Raw genomic sequence first — 22,986 nt, 5'->3', positions numbered from 1 at the left:
CGGGTGCCGGGTAGTGCCTGGGAGCTCAGCCACACCGGCTGACTGCTCATCAGAATGTCTCTCATCAGTGACCGTAGGTGGGCCCAAGTCACTTAACAAGACAGCTATCCAGCTTTCAGGAAAGTGTTATCAGATAAGAGACAAAAGGCAGTTTTGCTGAGACAAGGGCTCCCGTCGTAGTCCAATTTTATCATGAACAACACTTCCTGGGATCATTAGGCTATTTATCTGGATAGCTCCAAATCAGCATCTGTCAGGCACGTGGGCCTGGCACGCTGAAGGGCCCATCTGCCCAAGGGCCCCACAGCCCCAGAGAGGAAGCCTGCCAGACAGAGGGACAGACTGCACTGTGGGGGAGCAGTGCCTTCAAGGGGCGCCCTGAGGCCTGGTCCCGTCAAGCCCAGCAGAGCAGCTGGACTGGGCAGTCAGCTCCCTGCCCCTCCCTGGTTGGTGATCCTCAAGGTCCTGGTGTTGTAGGGGAGCTGAGGGGCACACGGTTCGGAGCCGTGTCACCCCTCGATGACTAAGGGGCACTGGCCTCTCCTACAGCTTCCTCACCCAAAACGACGACTCCAACACACCTTCCACACCCCTGCTCCAGCTGACAGGCTGGTTTGTTTGTTCTACTAGAAACAATCAGGCTCTAGATGGGCTCCTACCTCCTCCCACCCAGGGAACGCAGATGGGATCCCTGTCAGTAATGTCCTTTACCGCGGCCCGAGGACTGATGCTATCCCTCCCCACCGCCCCCAGAGAGGCACCGTGCTTACCGGGAGAGCCGTACTCGTGCCGGGGCAGGCGGCAGATCTTGGGCATCACCTCCATCAGTGTCTTCACATACTGCAGGATCGTGCCTTGCAGCTGTGGGAGAGACAGGCTGCGTCAGCCTCTGGCTGCCCCTGTCCTGGAGGCTGTGGGCAGGGCACGGGGACTTCTGAGAAAGAATCTGTTAGTAAAACATCCGGTTATGACCAGGACTGCGAATCACTTCGGCTGAGAAAGGAAATCCCATCCACAGAAAGAAAGCAGCCTCCACCAGGGTGACTTGACACAACTGACTAAATGTTGTTCTGAAACACAACTCCCCTTTCAGGAGGCAAGTGGCCTGAGGTGTGACACCGAGTGGGCGGAAAGCTCTGGTCACACTCATCTCCAACACTAGGAAGCACAGTGGTTCTGCATTTCTCCCACAGATTAGGCGCAGCTCCAAAACTGGGCCATGTCACCTTGTGTGCCTCGTGGTAACACCTTCCAAGTTACCACGTGTTTTGGGGAAGAGGCTCCAGCTGTGGGTCCTGGCAGGGCCTGGGTGGGTCACAGGGTCATGGCTGTGCCAAACTACCCAACTCCTATACAGTCATGCACTGCATAAGGACTTGTCCGTCAATGACGGACCGAATTTACAACGGTGGTCCCATAAGATTAGCACCATACCCTAGGGGTGTAGTAGGCTATACCACGTAGGTTTGTGTAAGCACACTCTATGACGTTCACATGACAAATTCGCTTAATGACACATTTCTCAGAGTGATACATCGTTAAGCAACATATGACTATATTCTAATGGATTTTTGATCCTGACCTACACAGCCGTAGATTCTGTCAACTTTTCAGAATTTTGTCAGCTTTTGCTTTGCACTGTTAATGATCGTATCATTTTCCTGATGGATTACTACTTTACTTATGTGGCCATAAATTCAGCTTCAAGCTTCCTCCTGACTAGTGTGTGAATCATGGAAAAGACACGAAAATCTATATTTGGCAATGAAGAACGTTAAAGAAATGGGCTCACAGAAAGATGATTAAAATAAGGAAAAAAGATTAAAGATTAAGATTTTATAAAGTTCTCTCTCAGTTAAAAACAGAAATAAATTATGTATAGAAAACTAAATCCAGGATAGCCTACAAATATTCTGTCTCTTTCCCTTTTCAAAAAGATTTAAATAAAAGACTTTTGTGCATTAACTTATGACTTCAAATCTGAGGTTAGACAGACGCGTGTCTGAATCCTTCATTACGACTTAACACTGGCTCCCAGGAAAGGGGCACAGGCCGTCCACTCCACAAGTGGGAATCAGCTCTCTCAAGGTGAGGGGAGCCTTCGCGCAGCAATGGTATCCTGCCCGCACCACTCCTCACAGCTGAGCCCCCTCTGCTCTAGCTCAGCCCTCCCCCATCAACAGCGCGGAGCTCCTAGTAGCCAACACGCTCAACTCCACCTTCCCCAGCATAAGTGTTTCTTTGAATCCTGTGTTTTAAGAAAACTCGTATTTCACAAATGAAAATGGGGGTCCTCACAGGACTGTCTCCTCCCAGACGCTCACCAACTGAAACATGGTCTTTCTATAATGCCCTCCTGGTTTCCGTTTTGTCTTCCATCTCCAGAGCACTGTTTTTTCCTATAAGTCTTGGGCAACAGCGGTGGTCCTTTACAAAAGGGGTTGGGGGGAGATTAGTTCTGCATCTAAAGGACAATATTCTCTTAGAAGGAAGGCTACATTTTGGTAATTAACTTTTTCTATGACTTAGTTAAAATAACACAGATCTATTCTCTTGAATTCAGAAAGATGGGGGAGAAATCAAACTAAATAGGGTGAGAAGTGTTTGGAGCTAAACTGAACAGTCCAGACACAGAGAAAGACCCCCTGGCTTTGAATTCAGCGCAGTGAATTCAAAGCCGTGTGTGATTTATAATAAGAAACATATTTTGGTCTTTGTGCCCCTTTCCTGGCATAGAGCTCCTAAAACCCTTGGACTTTCCCAAATTAAGAGAGCCTTAAAGGTGTCTTTTGTTATGTTAATTAGGTGACTTTTGGGAAGCACCTAAGGATGGGGGCTGGTTGCCAGGAGAACTCTCTGATTAGAAGGTTGGAACTTTCAGTCCCACCCCCAGGCCTCCGGGGAGGGGAGCGGGGAGAGGGGCTGGAAGTTGAATCAATCACCAATGGCCAATGATTTAACCAAGCATGCCTGTGTACCGCAGCCTCCAAAACACCCAAAAGGACGGGGTTCAGAAAGTTTCTAGGGGGCCGGCCTCGTGGCTTAGCGGTTAAGTGCGTGCGCTCCGCTGCTGGCGGCCGGGGTTCGGATCCCGGGCGCGCACCGACACACCGCTTCTCTGGCCATGCTGAGGCCGTGTCCCACGTACAGCAACTAGAAGGATGTGCAACCATGACATACAACTATCTACTGGGGCTTTGGGGAGAAAATAAATAAATAAATAAAAAGGAAAGTGTTCCATTTAAATAAATAAATAAATAAATAAATAAAAAGAAAGCTTCTAGGTCGGGGAACCAGAAGGCTTCCACGTGCCACTGTCCCAGGCCCCAAACTCCATGAGGACAGAAGCTCTTTTGTTTGGGACCTCGCCTCTGTATCTCTTCATCTGGCTGTTGATTCATATCCTTTAACATCCTTTGTAATAAACTGGTCATCTAGTGAGTGAACTAGTTTCCTGAGTCATGTGAGCCACTCTAGCAAATTAACTGAACCCAAGAAGGGGTAGAAATCTCTGATTTATAGCCAAGTTGGTCAGAGGCAGAGGTGACAACCTGGAGGTGTCAACTGGCACCTAGGGGGAGGGGGGCAATCTTGTAGGACTGAGCCTTAACCTGTGGGATCTGATGCTATCTGCAGGTAGATAGTGTCAGAATTGAGTTGAATTGTAGGACACGCAGCTGGTGTCTGAGAATTGCTTGGAGTGGAAAAACTCCCTCTCTATATTGGAATTGGGTGCAGTACCCTTCACTGTGTGAAGGAAGCACATCAGAGGGAAGCATACCAGGCTCTTGACGACCTTCAGCAGCTCCTCCATGACCACCGCGATGCCCTGGTACCCAAGCAGCCGGCAGATGACCTGGAAGTGCGGAGGCCCCACGAAGTTCCGGTAGCTGCCGTAAATGCTAGAGTAGGCCAGGTTCAAAGCCTGGGGGTAGAGAACATAAGCGTCTGATGAAATCTCCAGAGTCTTCAACATGTCCCTATACACACATGAAAATGAAGAATTGCTGTGCAAAGATGCATTCAACACACAGCACCCTTAGGTGGAGAGATCCAGAGAATGTGTTAGACTGCCTTTTCTGGTGTTTATGTCTTCAAACTGATGACAACGAAAAGCAAGCTGCTAAAACAGAGAAAAGAAAACAAAACCATTTGATTTTTCAGCATTTATTAAACTGCCAGTTCTACAGAAGCCATTTTGAGGTCCTAGAATGAGAAATGAATACATCTTAGAGCCTCACTGCGGCCTCCATGGAGTTGTTCCAGTCTCCCGGAGGAGAAAAGCTGAGGACAGACCCTGATGGGCAGTGGGAACTGCCTTCTGAGGGAGTCACAGGGAGCTGGAGACAGCAGTCCCTGCAGGGTGGGCAACTGAGAAAGGTAGTCAGGATGGTATCCTGTAGGAGGGGACCTCCAAGCTCATCTAAGGACACAGGTGCACACTCAGCAGGGAGACTGCTAATATATGCATTCAGTGCTATGGACTTCTCTCTCAGAACTTCCTTAGCTGCATCCCACAAATTTTAATATATTTGCATTTCATTCAGTTCAATGCCTTTTTTTTTTAATTTCCCTTGATACTTCCTCTTGTCCCATGGATCATTTTAGAAATGTGTTAATTTCCATGTGTTTGCAGTTTTTCTTTTTTTTTTTTCTTAAAGATTTTATTTATTTTATTTTTTGCCTCCAAAGCCCCAGTAGATAGTTGTATGTCATAGCTGCACACCCTTCTAGTTGCTGTATGTGGGACTCGGCCTCAGGATGGACAGAGAAGTGGTGCCTCGATGCGCACCCGGGATCCGAACCCGGGCCGCCAGCATCGCGGCGCGCGCACTTAACCACCAAGCCACGGGGCCGGCCCTTGGAGTTTTTCTTGTCATCTTTTTGTTACTGTTTTCTAGTTTGAGCTCATGTGGAGAGAACATACTCTGTATGATTTCAATTCTTTTAATTTTGTTTAGGTTTGTTTTATGGCCCAGGATATGGTCTATCTTGGGGAACGGTCCATGGGTACTTGAAAAGAATGTGTTCTGATGTTGTTGGGTGGAGTGTTCTAAAAATGTCAGTAATATCCTGTTGGTTGATGGTGTTCAGTTCTTTATTGTTGCTGATTTTCTGTCTATCTATTCTATCAATTACTAAGAGAGAAGAATGTTGAATTCCCCCACTATTACGTGGAGTTGTTCATTTCTCCTTTCACTTATGTTAGTTTTTGCTTCAAGTATTTTATTTTATTTATTTATTTATTTTTGTGAGGAAGATCAGCCCTGAGTTAACATCTGATACCCATCCCCCTCTTTTTTCTGAGGAAGCTTGGCCCTGAGCTAACATCTGTGCCCATCTTCCTCGACTTTATATGGGACGCCACCACAGCATGGCTCAACAAGCAGTGCGTCGGTGCGCACCCAGGATCTGAACCGGTGAACTCCAGGCCGCCGCAGCGCACACTTAACCGCTTGCGCCACCGGGCCGGCCCCCTGCTTCAAGTATTTTAAAGCTCTGCTGTTTGGTGCATAAATATTTAGGACTGCTATATTTCTCGGTGGCTTGACCCTTCTATCATTATGTAATGTCCCTCTTTGTCCCTGGTAACAGTCTTGGCTCTGAAATTTACCTTATCTTATATTAATATAGTCACTCCTGCTTTCTTCTGATTAATGTTTGCATGGTATATCTTTTTCCATTCTTTTACTTTTGACTTACATATCATTAATTTGAGGTGAGTTTTGTGTATAGTCATGTTTTTTAATTCTCTCTGCCAATCTCTGTCTTTTCACTGTATTTAGATAATTTACATTAAATACATTCACATATACTATAATTATTAATATTTAAGTAAGCTCTGTTTCATTTTCCTGTCTTCCCGTGGGTCACTTAAACATGTTTTAGAATTACATTGTGATTTTATTCCATTGTGATAAAGTATTTTTCACAGTGTCTCTTTGCACACTTCTTTTAGTGGTTGTTCTAGGCGTTAACATTATGCATTACATAAGTTATCACAATCTACTGTTATCAACATGTTACCATTTTCTAAGTGAAGTGTACCAACCTTACCTCCATTTAGGTCTCTGTATTCTCCATGCCCCGTTTATAATTGTCTTAGCTATTTCGTCTGCATACCCTGAGAACCACATTAGCACAGCAAGGATTCTAAAGAACCAGCAGAGCAGGCCTGGTTGCTCAGCTCTTAAGCATCTCCAGGAGGCCTGCCTGCAATTTCTGGGAGCTCAGTCCTTGGAATGTTGCCCATATAACCAATTGATAAAGTTGTCTTCTACACCTGGGACACTTAACCATGCTATATAAGCTTGTCTAGGTTGTTTGTACAGTGATTTATGGCAAGCTCCTCCTTTCCTTCTGGGGTTTCAGTAGCTGTGGCCAGTCACATGGGTGGCATGTGCCTATGTGCCCAGCTCTAGTGAAAGCCTTGGACCTAGGCATTCATGTGGGCTTCTCTAAACACTCTGCATGTCCCATGTGATCCCCAGGAGGCTGACTTTGGTAGCCTGCGCCTGGTTCCATCACCACCTGATGCATCTTTTTCCCTCAGTGATCATGTTTTGTAGCCTTTTGCTGTAATAAACTGCAACTTTGAGTACAACTGAGTTTGTGAGTCCTCCTGGAGAACCACCAAATGCGTGGGTGGTCCTGTGACCCCCCAAAATAGAAAGTCTGAGTCTAAACCAATTATTAGGTACCACACTGACCAAGTTGGAAGCTCTGCCAAGTGCCTGTCCCACGCCCACCCCATGACCCTATAAGACTTGAAAGGGCCATATCTCAATCATCGGCTCTGACACATCCTCCTCCCACTGCCTCCTCAAAGCACCACACTGTGCTTTAAATGCTGGGATTATGTGAGGTCTTTGCTTGATAATAAATTCTAACGTTTGAAAAGAAAAACATGAAAATCATTAGTGAAATCTAACGGCCTCATGTTACAGGTGAGAAAATTTACTCCGAAAGTCACCCTGACTTGCTTGGGGCCCCTCTCAATAATACCTGGTCCCTGGCCCATTGGCCAGTGTCTGGCTTCCCTGTGGACTACACTCACCCCAAAGAGGGCACATCCCAGGGACAACGCAAGTAGAGTAATGTAATTACTCAGAGGGAGGGGAGGAGGTACTACCTACAGATACTACATGGTAAAATACTCAGAGGAGGGAAGCACTCGACATCCAGCCTCACAGCTCAATTCAAGAAACACTGTGCTGGCCGTGCCTGCAGCAGAGACGTGGGCCTTGCCTGGAAACCAGACGATGTGGGCTCCAGGCTCACTGGTCCTGTGCCCTGGGTTCTCTACCACCCTCGATGCTGTGTAACTTCAACTGTGAATCAGGGACCACCTTATTTACCTTATAGGAAAGAACATCAGTGATGTGCTGAAGAGAGTTCACTCAGAGTGGCGATATTACCAAGAACCAAAAAGACAACGCCATACACAGACCATTCATCTAAGTCAATTCTATTCCCATAAAACACTAGGCCTAGTTCATCATTCATAAAAAAAAGAACTAACTGGATTTTTGATTGGATTCCTGTGTATTCCATAATCTCACAGGTACAAACACTACAAATTGCATTGCAGCAAAATGACATGCAGCTTCAAGTAAAACGACTGTCTTTTGAATACAATATTCAACTGTGATATCATGATGTTTTGGCATTCTGCCTTTTTTTGATCCTCAAAAGTATATAAGATGAACAGTCAACATCAATGTCACACATCCAAACTTTTGTTAGAGTCCAAATAAGCTAACAAAAACACTGGTTTATGTTGTAAGAATAAAAATTACACAAACGTAATTTCTCAAACTGAGGCTGAAATCAGTTAAGATCAAGTTCAGTCACATCTGGTTGCTTTAAAAAGAACAATCAAATCCAATTCATCTAATCCTTCTTTCCCCCTAAATGGGCACCTACTTTGCCCGTAAAGTGCCTGTTTCCGTGTGGACACACGTGTGAATGCAGACCCTGGGCCCCTCAGAAACTGTGGGCTCACAGCTGTGTTGTATGGGAAGCAGAAAACACTGCTGCCTCCCTGCGTTCCTGGAGGAAAATCCTGCAGAATAAAAACGTGTCTCCTGAGCCTTTAACACCATGATGGACAGATGGACACATCTGGGCAGCAGTATGGACACAACAGTCCTAGCGGGGAACCTCTTTCAGAACCAGCTCCGCAAGCCCTCTCCCCAGGAATCCATCCCTCCAGAGGCCGAGAGGGAGGCCGGCCTGACACCCCCATGGCCAGATGCTGTGCAGATCAGGGGGGGTATCGCCAGCGTCCACCTTCCCTCACTCCTTGTCATCCTCTCCAAACGCTGGGGCAGGGGAGGAACTGGAGGACAGAGAACGAAAGAACCACCTCATTTCTTGGTTCCTCTTTCCCATGGACACTTCTCTGTTTGTCAGAACGTAATAAAAACTTATTTTGTGGTCATGCCTAAAAGCAGGATTAAAAACTTCAGAACCAAGCCAACTTCATAGCAAATCTTTTAGTTAATAGAAACCCAAGAAATTTCTATCTTAACTTGCCAAACTTTCTAGTCCTACCTTCTAAAATTACATAAAACTTCTTTTAGTTCTGAAACACTACATTTTAATTTCAGAAAAGGGGCATTAGAGCACTTATTCTAATCCTTTTAAAAATTATCTAACTCACATCCTTTCGGGGCGGAGGATGTGGGCAACATGCACCAATACACCAGCCTGGACTGTAGTACTTGCCCATTTCCAGGTGCAAATGCTCCCAGCACGGCCAAGTTCAAGCTGCCATCTCTAGTGAGGAAAGCAGGCAACTCAGAGGATGGAAATGAAAGGTTCACACTCCAAGGAACAGAGAAGTAGGAAAGAATGGGCTAGAAACATCTTTTCTACTTCTCAGATCCAGCTGGTGCCTTAGAAAGTGTCCTGATGCAGGCTGTGTGGGGGGCGGGCAGCCCCTCTGCTCCCTAGCTACATCCTGGCCTCTATCGTCCCGAGTCTAAAAGGCGGGCTGGGGGGCGGCCCCGTGGCTTAGCGGTTAAGTGCGCGCGCTCCGCTGCTGGCGGCCCGGGTTCGGATCCCGGGCGCGCACCGACGCACTGCTTCTCCGGCCATGCTGAGGCCGCGTCCCACATACAGCAACTAGAAGGATGTGCAACTATGACATACAACTATCTACTGGGGTTTTGGGGGAAAAATAAATAAATAAAGTTAAAAAATAAAAATAAAAGGCGGGCTGGGCGCCCCTGGGTCTATCCCTGCCGCCAGCCTCACTCAACCGGCAGCTCAGAGAGCATGAGAATGGGGTCCAGAGTGTGGGTGTCACCTAGGGGTGGGGAAGAGGCAGTCTGGTAACTGCCTGGACCTGGTGTCCCACCACCAATGAATGTCACCTCCCGAGTGTCCGACGCAAGGGTCCTCCCAGCAGCAGCCCTGAGTCAGGTGCTTTCATCTCCCACCTCCCTGCTCTGAGGCAGGAGCCGCTGGGGAACCCTCTGTAGGTGAGACATCTTCGGCTGAGAGGGAGGAAGGAGGACGGCGGAGGAGTGAGGCCCTCGCCTGCATGTCACCAGCTTCAGCCTCCTTCCTGCCCTCCAGGCCTCCATGGTCACACGCCCAAACCCGCTGGGGTCCCTGGCCAATGCTTCGGGCCTCTCCAGAGCAAGCCTGCACCCAGCCCCTGCTGTGCCAAGAACCCTGTTCCCCGACCCGAGGCCAGCACAGCCCTCAACACAGCACACGCTCAGGACACGCTTGCTGAGTGCGCCCTGAGACTGTGACTGCAACTTGATATCTGTACAAAGAAGACCACTACTTAATATTAAAAAATGACACTCAGGGGCCGGCCCCATGGCTTAGCGGTTAAGTGCGCGCGTTCCGCTGCTGGTGACCCGGGTTCGGATCCCGGGCGTGCACCGAGGCACTGCTTCTCTGGCCATGCTGAGGCCGCATCCTGCATACAGCAACTAGAAGGATGTGCAGCTATGACATACAACTATCTACTGGGGCTTTGGGGGGGAAATAAATAAATAAATAAAATCTTAAAAAAAAAAAAAAAAATGACACTCAGTCCAGAACATAGCAGACGGGTCAGGGACGCCTGGCTTTCTTCTCTCTTGGTCGTCATCATGAGGCTTAAAACAGCCGCCCAAACCCTGATGCCAACCCAGGGGAGCAGCATGACCCTCCAACCCACCCCACGCCCTTCCAGCAACCCGACCCCGACCTCAGCCAATGGGGAGTGGCGCAAGGCCAGCCTGGCTGTGGCTCAATGGATGCCCAGCAGGGCAGTGTCCTCCCTGCTCACAGCAGGGCGGGCAGCCCCGGGAAGGGGAGTGGACACAGGCCCTGAGATGAAGGCCTCTTCCCTTTATCCTCCCCAAATCTAGCCCCCTCTTACTTAAAAAAGTCGCACTTCCTTCCCAACCAGCAAGAACCTAGGAAATACTGCTGGGTTTTCCTTATCCCTCACCCTCTATCTCCAGTTCACCAGCAAGCCCGGTCAAGTCCACCTCTAAAATACACCCTGAATCCATCTACTCCTCTCCATTTCTGTCAACACCACATGGTCCAGGCCACCATCTCTTGCCTGGCCTAGGGTAACATCTTTCCACTGGGCATCATTCTCTGCCTGCTCCCTGACCCCCTCAGGCCTCGGCCCCATGCCCCACGCTGCCTGCCATCCCCACAGCCTTGGCCTCCAGGCCCCTCTGCAGGCTGGTTCCTTCTCAGCATCCAGATCTTGCTGGAGCAACATCACTCCCCAACCACCCAAGGCTGTCACACTGGTCCCTTTCACAGCATTCCTAGAAGCACAGCTTCTTAGAGGGGCGATGCCCGCCCCCCCCACCGCACAGAGCACACGTGGCCTCCCAAGCGCAGCAAACAGAAACAGCACCACTTTCACCTTGAAATTCCACGTATTCTTGTAAAACACAGGCAGTTTCTATTTTTACCAACATTGCTTTCCCTTTCTTTTCCTCCCAAATGTATCCTCTGCTGAACACTCTGGTTCGTCCCACCAACACATCTGTCATTTCCTTCTTGGCTAACAGGTTGAAAACTTTAAATGGACACACTAGCTCACAGTGTTGTGATGCTGTGATTAAGACAGAAGTGGGCAGCCGAAGGGCCCATTTACAAGACGCGCCATGACAACACTGTGAGCTTGGAGAAGCTGGAGGGAGAGGAAGGCAGGGGAGGCTGAGATGTCTCTCTCCAAAGACTAGTCAGAAAGGAAAGACTGATGAGCTGAGCACCTTCTGAGCCACAGCTGGGGGCCTGAAGAGTGGTCCTTTCATGCCATTGTGTTAATAGACTCATTTCTGCATCTGCGAGAGAACGTGCAGAAATACGGAGAAGATGTTGCCAAATTTCGGGCCCTCAGAGCTTCAGATCAGCATGAAGTGGCAGCTGCTCAGAGCTACAGGCTCCCAGGCCGAGGGAGGCTGGTGTCCCTGATTGGGGGCGGGGGGAGGCCGGGGGGTGCCGTGGGCCACTTCCCCACACAGCCTACAGGTCAGGCCGTGTGAGACCGAGGCTGACACCGACATCAGACAGAAACAGCTTAAAAAACTAGCGAGAACAACGCACACACACCACAGAGTTGATGTCAGACTCAGCCCTCCCAGAGATGGCCGCTGCTTCACATTCCAATACTCTTTTCTCTGGTATCTTTCTGTAAGTAGGATCATTGTGTTTGGAGTTTGATATTTTTTCACTTAATAAAATACAGGCCCCAGGACCCCACAGTTAATAAGATCTATGTAATTATTTTCAATGGCTGCACTGCATTCTGCTGGACGGTAAGTTGTTCTGGCATTCCTGGTTTCAGGTTGGCTGGTTCCCTAGTTTTTATGACAATGTAGTATGACCACTCCCATAACAGACATCACTTTGCACTCATCTGATTTGTTTACTTAGGTGTCTGGTTTCCTACAAGTGAGAGCATTTAAACATTGATAAACGTAGGCCGACGGCCCCCAGCAGCACACAGTCCCACGTGCACTCCTGCAGCAGCACTCAGGACAATTTATCCCCCTACAGGATGAGTCGGGTACCTTAACCTTTTCCGATTAAGGGTAAAATAATTCTTACTGCTGTCATTTATTTTTCCTCAATTACTGGTAAGGCTGGATATCTATTTTTATTTTTTTACTACATTTTAGGGAAATGTCTGCTCACTGCATCTGTCTCCTTTTTACTACGAGAGTGACTGTCTTTTTCTTATTAAACTCAATGTTTTAAGTATTAACAACACTAACCATTAAAATACTCTTAGCCTCGACACCTGTCTCATCTTAGTAGACGGCAGGTATTTTGTGGCTTTCACCAGTTTGCCTGCGGTTTCTGGATGTCAACTCTTTTCTGTATGCCCCCTCCCACGTCAGCTCTTCCCTTCATGGCGCCACACCTGGACTGGCCGCCCAGCCGCTCCACCACGCATGTGCCCCGAGCCTCTTCCACACACTTTCCCGGCTTGATGTTGCTAAACCTGTAAATCTGCCAACAATCTCACTTATTTTAGTACCAGGAGTGAGGCCGGGCCCAGCCTGATGCCCAGCACACGGCCAGAGGGCTGTCCCAACAGTATGTTACTTTTCAGGAAGGTGCTAATGAAAGAAAACAATAATATTTTATATATGGCATGATACATTTAAATAATTGCAACAAAGTGATTTAAACTAAACTTCAAAACATGCTTCATTGTGAACTTAAAAATCATAACACAAACACAAAAGACCTACCTTAGATCCATGCAAATACTGGGGTTGTGCATTAGGCTGTTTATCTCTTTGAAATTCTTGAGAAAATGGTAATACTGTCCGAACAAATCTAAACAAAAAAGATTTAAAAGAAAAAAAAAGAAAACCAAACATTTAATTTTTTAATTAAAAGAAATATTTTTAAAGTTCAGAACTTTTCCATTACCCATCAAGTAAATCTTCCTCCCAGTTAACTGATGTAATCATCACATAGGAAAAATTCTAGGAAATCAAAAACCACAGTATGAATGAGATATAAATACTCGCAAGCATGATAAATGTATCCAAGTTCAGGAACAGAGTGAGAACTTAGGGGTCCTTCCAAAACCACTAAACACAGTCTCCAAACTCAGGGAGAATCTGGTCTGTTGGCATCAGAACCATTTCAAGACTAATTCAGTTCTTGGACAAGGGGTAGTGACCAAGCACTCAGGCCTTGCTGGCCTCTGGACACCACACTGACAGTGGGGACAGGGGCAGGAAGGCAGACCCAGGCGGTGATGTCCAATTATTCAGATTACCAGTTCCAAGCTAAAGGGAAGAAGGAGCTAACTACGTGTTTATAAACACACTCATCTAGCCAAGAGACTGTGGCTTAAAAATGGATTAGGAGCCACTGAAAATCAAATGCTTGGATTTTAAAGCAGAAATGCCAAACTCGGCTAACACTCAGATCAGAAGGGTTCATTTAAACATATAAAACTTTTGGGGCTGGACCCATGGCGTAGTGGTTAAGTGCACACGCTCTGCTGCTGGCGGCCGGGGTTCCGATCCCGGGCTCACACAATGCACTGCTTGTCAGGCCATTCTGTGGCAGCGTCCCATATAAAGTGGAGGAAGATAGGCACAGATGTTAGCCCAGGGCCAGTCTTCCTCAGCAAAAAAAAAAAAAAGAGAGAGAGGAGGATTGGCATGGCTGTTAGCTCAGGACTGATCTTCCTCACCAAAAAAAAAAAAAAAACACTAAACATATAAAACTTTTGCAAAGAAGCATAATAAAGAAAAATATATGGATTTGCTAATTCTTAAATTCTAAGAACTTAACACATATTGCACTTTAATAAATAAAAAAGGATGTAACCGTCAAAATGCCACCAGTGCATAAAACGAACACGTGTCTCTGAGGGGAGACCAGCAGCCTGCAGCACTGAGTGCGTTTACACAGAAATGTCACGTTGCTGAGTGTCTGGATTTCGCTGTTATCCTTTAAAGAGCACTGAATTTTGCGGGGTGGGGTGGGGTGTGTTGGGGGCAGGTCGTTAAATTGCTTGCAAGTCAGCTAGATCCTTTGATGGTTTGTTAGGGTGGCAGAGCAGTCACCATCCCTAAGGCAGGCCCTTCTGGCGATTCTATCTAATGCCTAGGTCGTCAATGAGGCTTCCCCATTATTGCTGGCAGGGCCTCCAATGACTCCTGGCTCTGTGTGAGCTCTGGGAATTAGCCTACGGCTCGCCGGCAGCTGTTCCTTGCCTAGCCTTTTGGATTTCCACCCAATGCACATGTAGTTTAATAGCCAAGCAAAGACTAAAGCGGCCCTAAGCTGGTTTCAGGAGCTGTTTCTCTGCGTAGCTCTCTCCTCTCCTGTACTCTGCCCTGCAAATTCCAGCTCTCTCAGATGCCTTGATTTCCAATCTCTCTCCTCTACCAAGCAAGACTTCCAAGCTATACGTGGTTACCCACTTCTGCACCGCCGCCCAGAAAGTGCTTCCAGGCAGAAAGCCAGGGAAGTCAGGACTCACCGCCTTCGTTTCCTTTCCCTCAGTGGAACGTCCAATTGTTATGAAACAATTGTTTCATAAATTTTGTCCAGTTTTTCACTTGTTTAAGGCAAAAGAGTAAATCCAAACCCTGTTACTCCATTATCCCAAATAACTTTTAAATACCGTATTTTGACTATATATATTCTCAATCTAAAGACAAAAAAACTGGAAACAAATATTGAATTCTAGTTAGTAGTTTTGTGTTTGTGGTAAGGATTCGTAATTCTGAAACTATTTTCTGCATTTTCTAGAATTGAGCAAATGAGTAAAAAGAAGAATGAAACAAGGATTCTCGGTATAGAAGGAAGTTACAAAAATATAAAGGGAGAAGACCAGAACGAACCCTGCGGTGTTGAACTGGAAGTGAAGATATCAGTGTGAATTCGTGGTTTTACTATATAGATAGTTTTAGAGAAGCACACGCACACGCACGCACACGTCACGGGTTTAATTGTGTCCCCTACAATGATAATTTGAAGTCTTAATTACCAGCACTTCAGAATGTGCCCTTATTCAGAAATAGGGTTGTTGCAGATGTAATCAGTTAAGATGAGGTCACAACGGAGTAGAGTGGGCCCTCAATCCAAGATGACTCATGTCCTTACAAGAAGAGAGACACGCAGGGAAAAGGCCATATGACGACAGAGACGGAGACTGAAGTGGGGCAGCTGCAAGGCAAGGAAGGCCGGGAGATACCACCAGAAGCCGGGAAGAGTCAAGAAAAGATTCCACTCAGAGTCTTAGAAGCAGCACAGCCCTGCTAACACCTTGATTTCGGACGTCTAGCCTTCAGAACTGTGAGAAAAGAAATTTCTGTTTTAAGCCCCCCAGTTTGTGGTAATTTGTTACAGCAACCACAGGAACCTAATACAGTACATGTGCAAGTATTTCCTAGCTCTGACCACCGAAAGGGTCCAGAAACAATGACACCCCAGTAGCAATGAACATACCTAACACCCAGACTTACTTTTTAAGTATCAGGCTTAGTTTTAAAATACTCTCCACTAAAAGGAATCCTTGTAGAAACAACAGATTGCAAGGATAGAGCAGAAGTACAAGATGAACCTGGAACTTCTTGTTGCGCAGAAAGTAGGGCAGTGCTTAAAGATGACGGGGACAGCCAACAGGACACAGCAACTAGGCAGAAGGGGCTTCCACTGGCCAACGCTGGAGCGATTTGAGCCAAAAGAATCAAGTAATGATAATAACAGATCACAACCCTGAGTTAGAATCCCTGAGGCCTTACTGATAATAAAGAAACAAAGAAATAAATGCTAACAAGCACAGCAGAGTGCTAACTCATATATGTAGATGGAATGAAGAAGTTTGAAAATCTATCGTCTATCATCATAGTGATAACTGATTTGGGTAAGAATCGTCAACAGATGCTAAAATGAGTGGGCCAAATTTTAACAAGGAACAGTTTATTTACAAAGTTTCAAATTATCTCCCTATAAATTACTTATAAATTTCAAACATAAAATGCTTAACATGCCAGGGAGAAACCTGGCAGCCACCACCTTAACCAAGGGCGGAAGTGAACACCACCAATGACAGGACAAAGTGACTGAGCACATCCCTCCCTCTGTGGTCTGCTGGTCAGAGGCTTGACTCCAACCCAACCGCTGGCCTGTTTCCAGGCTATAGCACTGTCACACAATTATTAGCTGTCAGGTTATTCTTAAGTCACAGGCCACCTTACGCCACTCCCCAGAGTCACCAGGCAGAAGCACTGATCAGAAATAAGAAGCAATTAAGCAGATATGTGGAGGAACAAGTGAAGTTCTGGCTTCCCTCTAGCAGCTTTCAGAAACCCTCAGGCGTGGAATTAAAACACGGGGTGGCACAGTTTTGTCTGTCTTCTCAGGCTTCCATAGATAACTTAGACACACAAAATGCTATTTTAAAATCTGGAAAAAGATTATGAAGCTACAACGATTGCCCTGGAAGACCTGTTAAAAATGAGAAGTAATAGCATCTGTCAACACGAATGTAGGGTGGAGGTCCCCCAAGTAAGGCAGAGCTCCTCCAGGGAGGAGAGGGCCCTGTAACAGACAGGGGTCCCTCCAAACGGCATCTCAGGGCCCAAGGAAGCTGAGGTCACTTCACGCTGGCCGCTGCCAACAGATGTGCCCCGAGGGCAGCAACCCTGACACAGGTGAAACTGGGCTCCAGGGGTGATCAACCAGCTGCTCAAGGAGGGCCTGCGGCTCTCCCCGGTGGGCAGAGCAGCCTCCTGCTGCCCAGGTAGGGCCCCCACGCAGCCTCCCAGAGTTCTGTGCCCACTCTGCAAACAGGAACGTTCACAGTGCCTCAGGGGCCAGTGGGGGACAAGAGACAAAGGCACCCAGTGCTGTCCCTTCCGCTTGCTGTCATTTATGTTAGATGCTGTGTTGTGTGAACTCAGGGAACCGAGGGCTGAGGTGCCACTTGGTGCCTCTGCTGTTTAGCTAGCGGATGCCTCAAAGTTCATCCCACAGACAGATCCACCAAGGCCCTCCAGTTGACGCTGGCCTGGAGGTTTCCACTCTCCATCAGGTCACCGGGTTACGCAGCACCAACTTCCTGACCTGAGCCCTGGCAACTCTGTCTTTGACAGGGAGACTCCTGCTGCCGGCAGGCCAGGCAGCCTTGGATGGCGGGATGTTCTCCATCATCAGCCCCACCCAAGGTGAGGACACTGACACGGGCCAACCTGGCGGGCAGGGTCTCTAGCTCCACACTCCTCACCCAACTTTCATTCAGATGCCTGGAGCGTCTTCCAGAAAACAATTCAGCAGAAGGGTTTAGGGCACCTGCTGAATTTTATCACCACGTGCTCCTGCCCCTTCCCTGCAGTCCTTCCGCTCTACCCACTGGCCCATCACCAGGAGAGGCCGCAGCTGTGTGGCCTCTCAGTGCAGCAGGCTCACAGGCACTCAGGGAACATCTTTCACTGTTCCCAGATATCTAGCAAACCCTTTAAAGGGTGACAAAACGCTAGATAATCAAAGATACAACCTAAAATAATACAAAAAGTCACAACTCCCTGTGTTGTCCAATTGTCACCCCACTGTAAGCCCTTTTCTCAGCCCACTGACAGCGGGGTTCTGTTGCACTTCACCTTTGGAGACGCCAGTTCTAACCAGACGCCAGTTCTAATGATTTAAGGAAAGGTAACAGAAACCAATCCCAAAGGTTCCAATGTCCAATGGACCAACCAAAACAGAGAACCCTGCGAACACTGGCCATCACTTAAACAGATGCTCAGCAGGAGAAGAAGCACGTACGTATCCTCACTAACACGGGACGACCCTCCTCCTAATACATCACGTGAGAAAAGAATGTGTATCTAACAGTACGCCTGATGACACCCATGTCTGCAGAATAAAAGTACCTACGTATATTTGTATGGCAAAAACTCGAGAAGATAGACACGTTTTTTTACAAGGGAAATCTCTGGGGATTTAATCAGTTTTCCCCTCATATATATGATCTCTAGCTTTTCTATAATTATGATGCATTATTTCTGTAATAAAAATATACTTTCAGTTAATTCAGACTCTATAACAACTTGAAAAATATCTGTTTCAGAAACTGGGCACCTTAAAAGGAAGTTAAACAGGGAGGAATAGTCTCTAAAGTTTGGTTCTGGTGGACCGTACCCAGCCAGGCCTGGAGGCCCCCCGAATGGAGGCCGACTGGGCCTCCTCCACACACGACTCTGGAGGCCTTCACCACGTCCCCACCACCACTGCCTGGGGACCGCCATCAGCCACCTGGGGCTGGGCCGACGGCTCTGATGGAACAGCTCCGTGCACCAAGAGACACGCCTGCCTCCCCACAAGGAAGTCCAACCCCGGGGCCCCAACTGACAATGGCAACAGTAGATATGATCAGGCTGCAGGGGGGCCTCCCTTCTGTCCTCAGCCCAGAGCTCAGCTCCCCCGTCTCGAGACACAGAACTCTGGGCCTGAAAGTCAGTAACAATTCAGCCAATACGTGGATGTTCAGATCCAGTAGCAAAGCAAAACAAAATAGAAGACACTTATTTTTAAAAAGTGGTCATAACACTCACACACTCTCTCACAAATGCATACACTCTCTCACATTCACACTTTCTAGGTCTTACACTCACACACTCTCATGCATACTCACACATCCATGTTTATTCTCACACACTCACATGTGCACATACTCTCACTCACACACCCACATTTTTTCTCGTACACTCACACGTGCACACATATGCTCTCACATACACACATTCTCACATGCATATTTTCTCGCTCACACACACCCATACTCTCACACACACGGCCCTGGCACGGGCTGACATGGAGCAGGAAGCAAGCTCAGTGCAGAGAGAACAAACCTCCAACAGATGGCAGCCCAGTGCACGGAGGCCAAGACAGGACCGTCCCAGGACTTGGGCCGTATTGTAAGCCTGGACCACAGGAAACTGCTGCTATCAACCATGCCACTGTCCAATTGGCTATTTTGTGTTGTTCAACATAGTAGTAAAATGGTGGGAGGGTGGGAGGGTGGGAGAGTGGCAAACCGAGGATCCTCACACACCCTAATATCCCAGAATGCAAACATGAAAAGCAGAGTCGCCCACCACATTCCAGTGTCAGGTAGACTTAAAACTGCGGAGGTGATGCAGACCCAGCAGCCGCTGTCCACGTGCATGAGATTCCACCGTGAGCCACAAGCAAGTGCCCTAGACAGGAACCCTGGCTTGCCATGCAGTCTCCACATGCAAAGCCATGACCACATGCCCCAGGGCTGGCCCAGGCTGCACCTGTAAATGGAGGAGACCAGGAGGGCCTGAGTATCCTGATGGGAACAGAGGAGGGCACAGTGACCCAGCGGACATGGTGGAGGCCCTGAGACCATCTTGTTTAGATATCCTTTCGCAGAAGCATCCGGAACCATCCGTGAGGAGGCACGCTCACCGGTTGGTAGAGCCATTGTAGCAGTAGTTGGGCAGGAAGTCATAGTTGAGTTCCCAGAAGACGTGGAGGGTGATTCTCCCATAAGGCGCCGACACGTTGTGGTTGGCCTCCCGGAACATGGCGTCAAAGCTGTCCAGCGTTAGGTACCTGCTCAGCAGCTTGTGGGTCATGCGGTTGATTTCCAAGAGGCCGTCCAGCTCCTAGGGACCACAAAGACAGGGTATGAGGACAGAACTGGGCCCAGTGCAGTGACCTCCATTCTCCACATGGACAGTAGGGGGTGGGGGCGCGGGGGGCAAAACAGAGCAGGACACACTAAGGTGGGGCCAGTGAGCTACACCAAGACCGCACACGGCAGGGGTCTGGTAGGCAACACAAGCTGGTTTCTCACACCTAAATTCATCGTGCCCTCCCAAGGGCCCTTAAAATGCCCCTCCTTTCCATGGTCGCCCCTACGGGGCCAATTGTCTTTTCTCCTCTGCAGTCACCCCACCACTGGCCTCCAACCACCTTACAGGGCAGACACTACTGACGTGTCCACCCCCACCTATGTACTCAGTGTTAGGCTGAGTCACCTTCTCCAATGTGCCTGGGGTTATTCATAGCACGACTGTGTGGCAGAGCTGGCAGGCAGGTTCACAGAAGCTTTCACACTGATGGCTCATAAAAACCTGCCTAGGTCTGCGCTATCCCCTGCAGCAGCCACGGGCCATGTATGGGAACAGGAACGTGGCTGGTCCAAACTAAGGTGCACTGTGTGTGTGAGACACACACCAGACTTCAAAAACCGAGTATGAAGACAAAGAACGTAAGATATCTGTGTCAATAATATTTTTATAATGATTACATGTTGAATTGTTAATTTTTGGATATACTGGGTTAAATAAAATAGATCATTAAAATTAATTTCACCTATTTCTTTTTGCTTGTCTAACGTGACTATGATTAAATTTAAAATTATCTATGTGGCTTGCGTTATATTTCTGATGGGTAGTGCTGGTCTAGGTCAAAGCCTCAACCAATGATTTCAATCCAAATCATATACGGCCAATGACAATTAAAATACCATGGCCCCAGACCCTATGTGGAGATGCTGAATCCTGCAGCGTGTCCCGAGGAGATGTCCCCCAGTCCTCCGAGGCTTCTGACGCTCTCCTGCCCGAGGCTGCTTCTCTGATAATGAACAATCTTCCTTGAGATCTGGCACGTTCACTACCATTTGTCTGTGGCCACTATTCTTGGAAGATGGATTTGGCTTGGCACAAAATCCTTAATGCTCACTTCCTTTCCTTGGCTTCTGGTATGAAGAGCTGCTGGCAGTGTTCTGAGGACAATCAGATTTTCTTTCCCTGATTGCTCTGCTCAGATACCCAGAGGACTTTTTCTTTTCCTATAAAGTCCAATACTTTTACTGCAATATTCCTCTGTGTTGCCACTTTGGGTCAATTTCCCAGGTACATGATGTATGCTTTTAATATATATTTATAGTGTGTTTTTTATTTTATCAATGTTTTCTTGAAATAAAATTTTTAATATTTGTTCCATCCATTGCTCTGGTTTTCTTCTTCAGGGACCCCTATGCCATCTATGTTGGATCTTCATTGTCCATCTTCTATATGCTTTTCTCTCAAATCCTTTTTCTCTGTCTTCATTTCTTCTTGATCCTTAAAACTTTCCCCCTTTCATTCTTTTGTCATATCTTTTGCCATAGTTAGGTGTAATTTATTCAAGACTGGGATTATCTGTTCTTTGAAGTCAATTTAGAATTGTGACTACTAAGAGCAGATGCTTAAAAAACAGACTGAGGATAGCCCAAGCTCAGTTAGTGTATACCTTTTGATTTCTGTGCAAAAATCGAACCTACTATTGGTTCAATTTATCAATAAGGACAAAGTAAATTAGCTCCAATCCTTGCGACCAGTCTCCCCCAGATCTGCTAAGCCTGAGAAAGGGGAGAGCACTTACCACTATTGACGTGAGGTCCTCACTCTCAAATCGTCCAATTGCCAGTTCCAGAGACTTATACATGGCTGCGGAGACACGCTGAGTAATCAGACGATTGAGGTCTATGGACCTGCCCAGGAGCTGCGGGATGGAGAGGGCAGAAAGAGTGAACGAGAAAAACAAACAAGCAAGAAAATATATATATATCCCCCCAGAAACCAATTCCAAAAGAGAAGACAAGCAAATAATGTACAAAACTTAAACATTTTAGATGAAATTATATATACAGGTGTCACAATCAAATGCCCTACCTTCCTGGAGCTGAAATGCTGCCAGTCAAAGCCATAGAGGACTTCTGCAGTGCCCTTTGCATTGAATTTACACTTACATCACGGACAGAAACCCCAAGCCTCACCAGTGACCCTGGAGAATCGGGTCTGTCAGTGAGCACACCCCTTATGACAGTGTTCAGGACCATCTCCCACCACAGAGCTGCCCGTGCACACCTGACCTCCAGTGTTATAAGGATGAGCAAGAAAATTACTCCATCTCTATTTCAGAGTCTAACGACATATGTGTACCTCAATATCATTTCAATACATAAAAACACAGACAAAACTCTGGTGAAAAATGTCCCAAAATGTGAATGGTGGTTATCTGTAGATAGACAGACTTATACGGAATTTTCCCTACTGTTTTCTGTATGTTCCTAATTTTTTTGTGATGTATACATCCTGTTTTTAAAGAAACAAAAAACAAGCACTGTGTTCTTTGTGCCGGCCGAAGGAAATCTCCTCTCCAACACTCTGCACTGACAAGCGTTTGTCACCTTCATCCTTTACAAACTCGGGCTTTCGGGCTCCTCAAGAGGAGCCGACCCTGTGGGGCCGAGCCTGCACTGGGGGCCCAAGCAGGCCTGGGGGCAGAGCACTGCAGGTCTTCCCTTGTGTTTCAGGTTATCCAATAGAACCTGTTTGTCTTTAAAATCTTAACACTTCATAAGGATGTTCCCACAGTCACATAACATATGACATCTATTAAAACCTAGTGAGCTCTAAGAAAAACCCACTACTTCCGATGCCAGCTCCACACCTCGCCCCACTAGGAGAAGCTTGGCTCACCTGCACGTGCCTCTGCTTGAGCAGCGTCTCATAGCGGTTAGATGGCGGGAGATGGATTGTCGCCCCCTGATTCTTGCATTCTGATCGTAACCGTTTATCAAGAAGCAAACTAGTATAGAAGGAAAAGAGGACGTTTCTCACACACTGTGAATTTTAATGGAAATGTCACATCAAGTTATCCAAGATTTCGTACTCAAATCACAAATCACATACTCACCTTCCTGCCATAACCTTATAATATGCAAATATCTGGTCTGCCAGCTTGTAAACAAATTGGTCAAAGCACAGATTCACCTGAAGAAAAAGAAAGCATGCATTAGACTTTGATTCCCTAAATCAGTATCAAATAACACAAAAAAATCTCTTTTGATCCAGCAATTCCACTTTTGGATATATATCTGAAGGAAATGATATCACCATCTCAAACACATATCTGCACCCCCGAGTTCACTGCAGCATTATTTACAAAAGG

General features: G+C 47.2%; 1 protein-coding gene across 2 annotated transcripts in view; it reads right to left on the bottom strand.

Annotated features, from left to right (window-relative positions):
- Positions 1 to 22,986, bottom strand: part of CYFIP1 (cytoplasmic FMR1 interacting protein 1) — a 97,505-nt gene that overhangs the window by 12,622 nt on the left and 61,897 nt on the right. For both annotated transcript variants that reach the window (XM_087428791.1, XM_087428790.1), the window contains exons 19-25: positions 22,732 to 22,808; positions 22,515 to 22,623; positions 21,415 to 21,534; positions 19,450 to 19,649; positions 12,735 to 12,822; positions 3,782 to 3,925; positions 771 to 861 (exon numbers count right to left, since the gene is read on the bottom strand). In XM_087428791.1, coding sequence (XP_087284917.1) covers positions 771 to 861; positions 3,782 to 3,925; positions 12,735 to 12,822; positions 19,450 to 19,649; positions 21,415 to 21,534; positions 22,515 to 22,623; positions 22,732 to 22,808 — 829 coding nt within the window. The remainder of the gene's footprint in view (positions 1 to 770; positions 862 to 3,781; positions 3,926 to 12,734; positions 12,823 to 19,449; positions 19,650 to 21,414; positions 21,535 to 22,514; positions 22,624 to 22,731; positions 22,809 to 22,986) is intronic.

Source organism: Ceratotherium simum, chromosome 3 (genome assembly GCF_057802395.1).
Source record: "Ceratotherium simum simum isolate JZ-2026a chromosome 3, ASM5780239v1, whole genome shotgun sequence".
In the NCBI taxonomy this organism is placed as follows: domain Eukaryota; kingdom Metazoa; phylum Chordata; class Mammalia; order Perissodactyla; family Rhinocerotidae; genus Ceratotherium; species Ceratotherium simum.
Note: the sequence above shows the minus strand (reverse complement) of the source record. Positions and strands in the feature narration are given on the sequence as shown.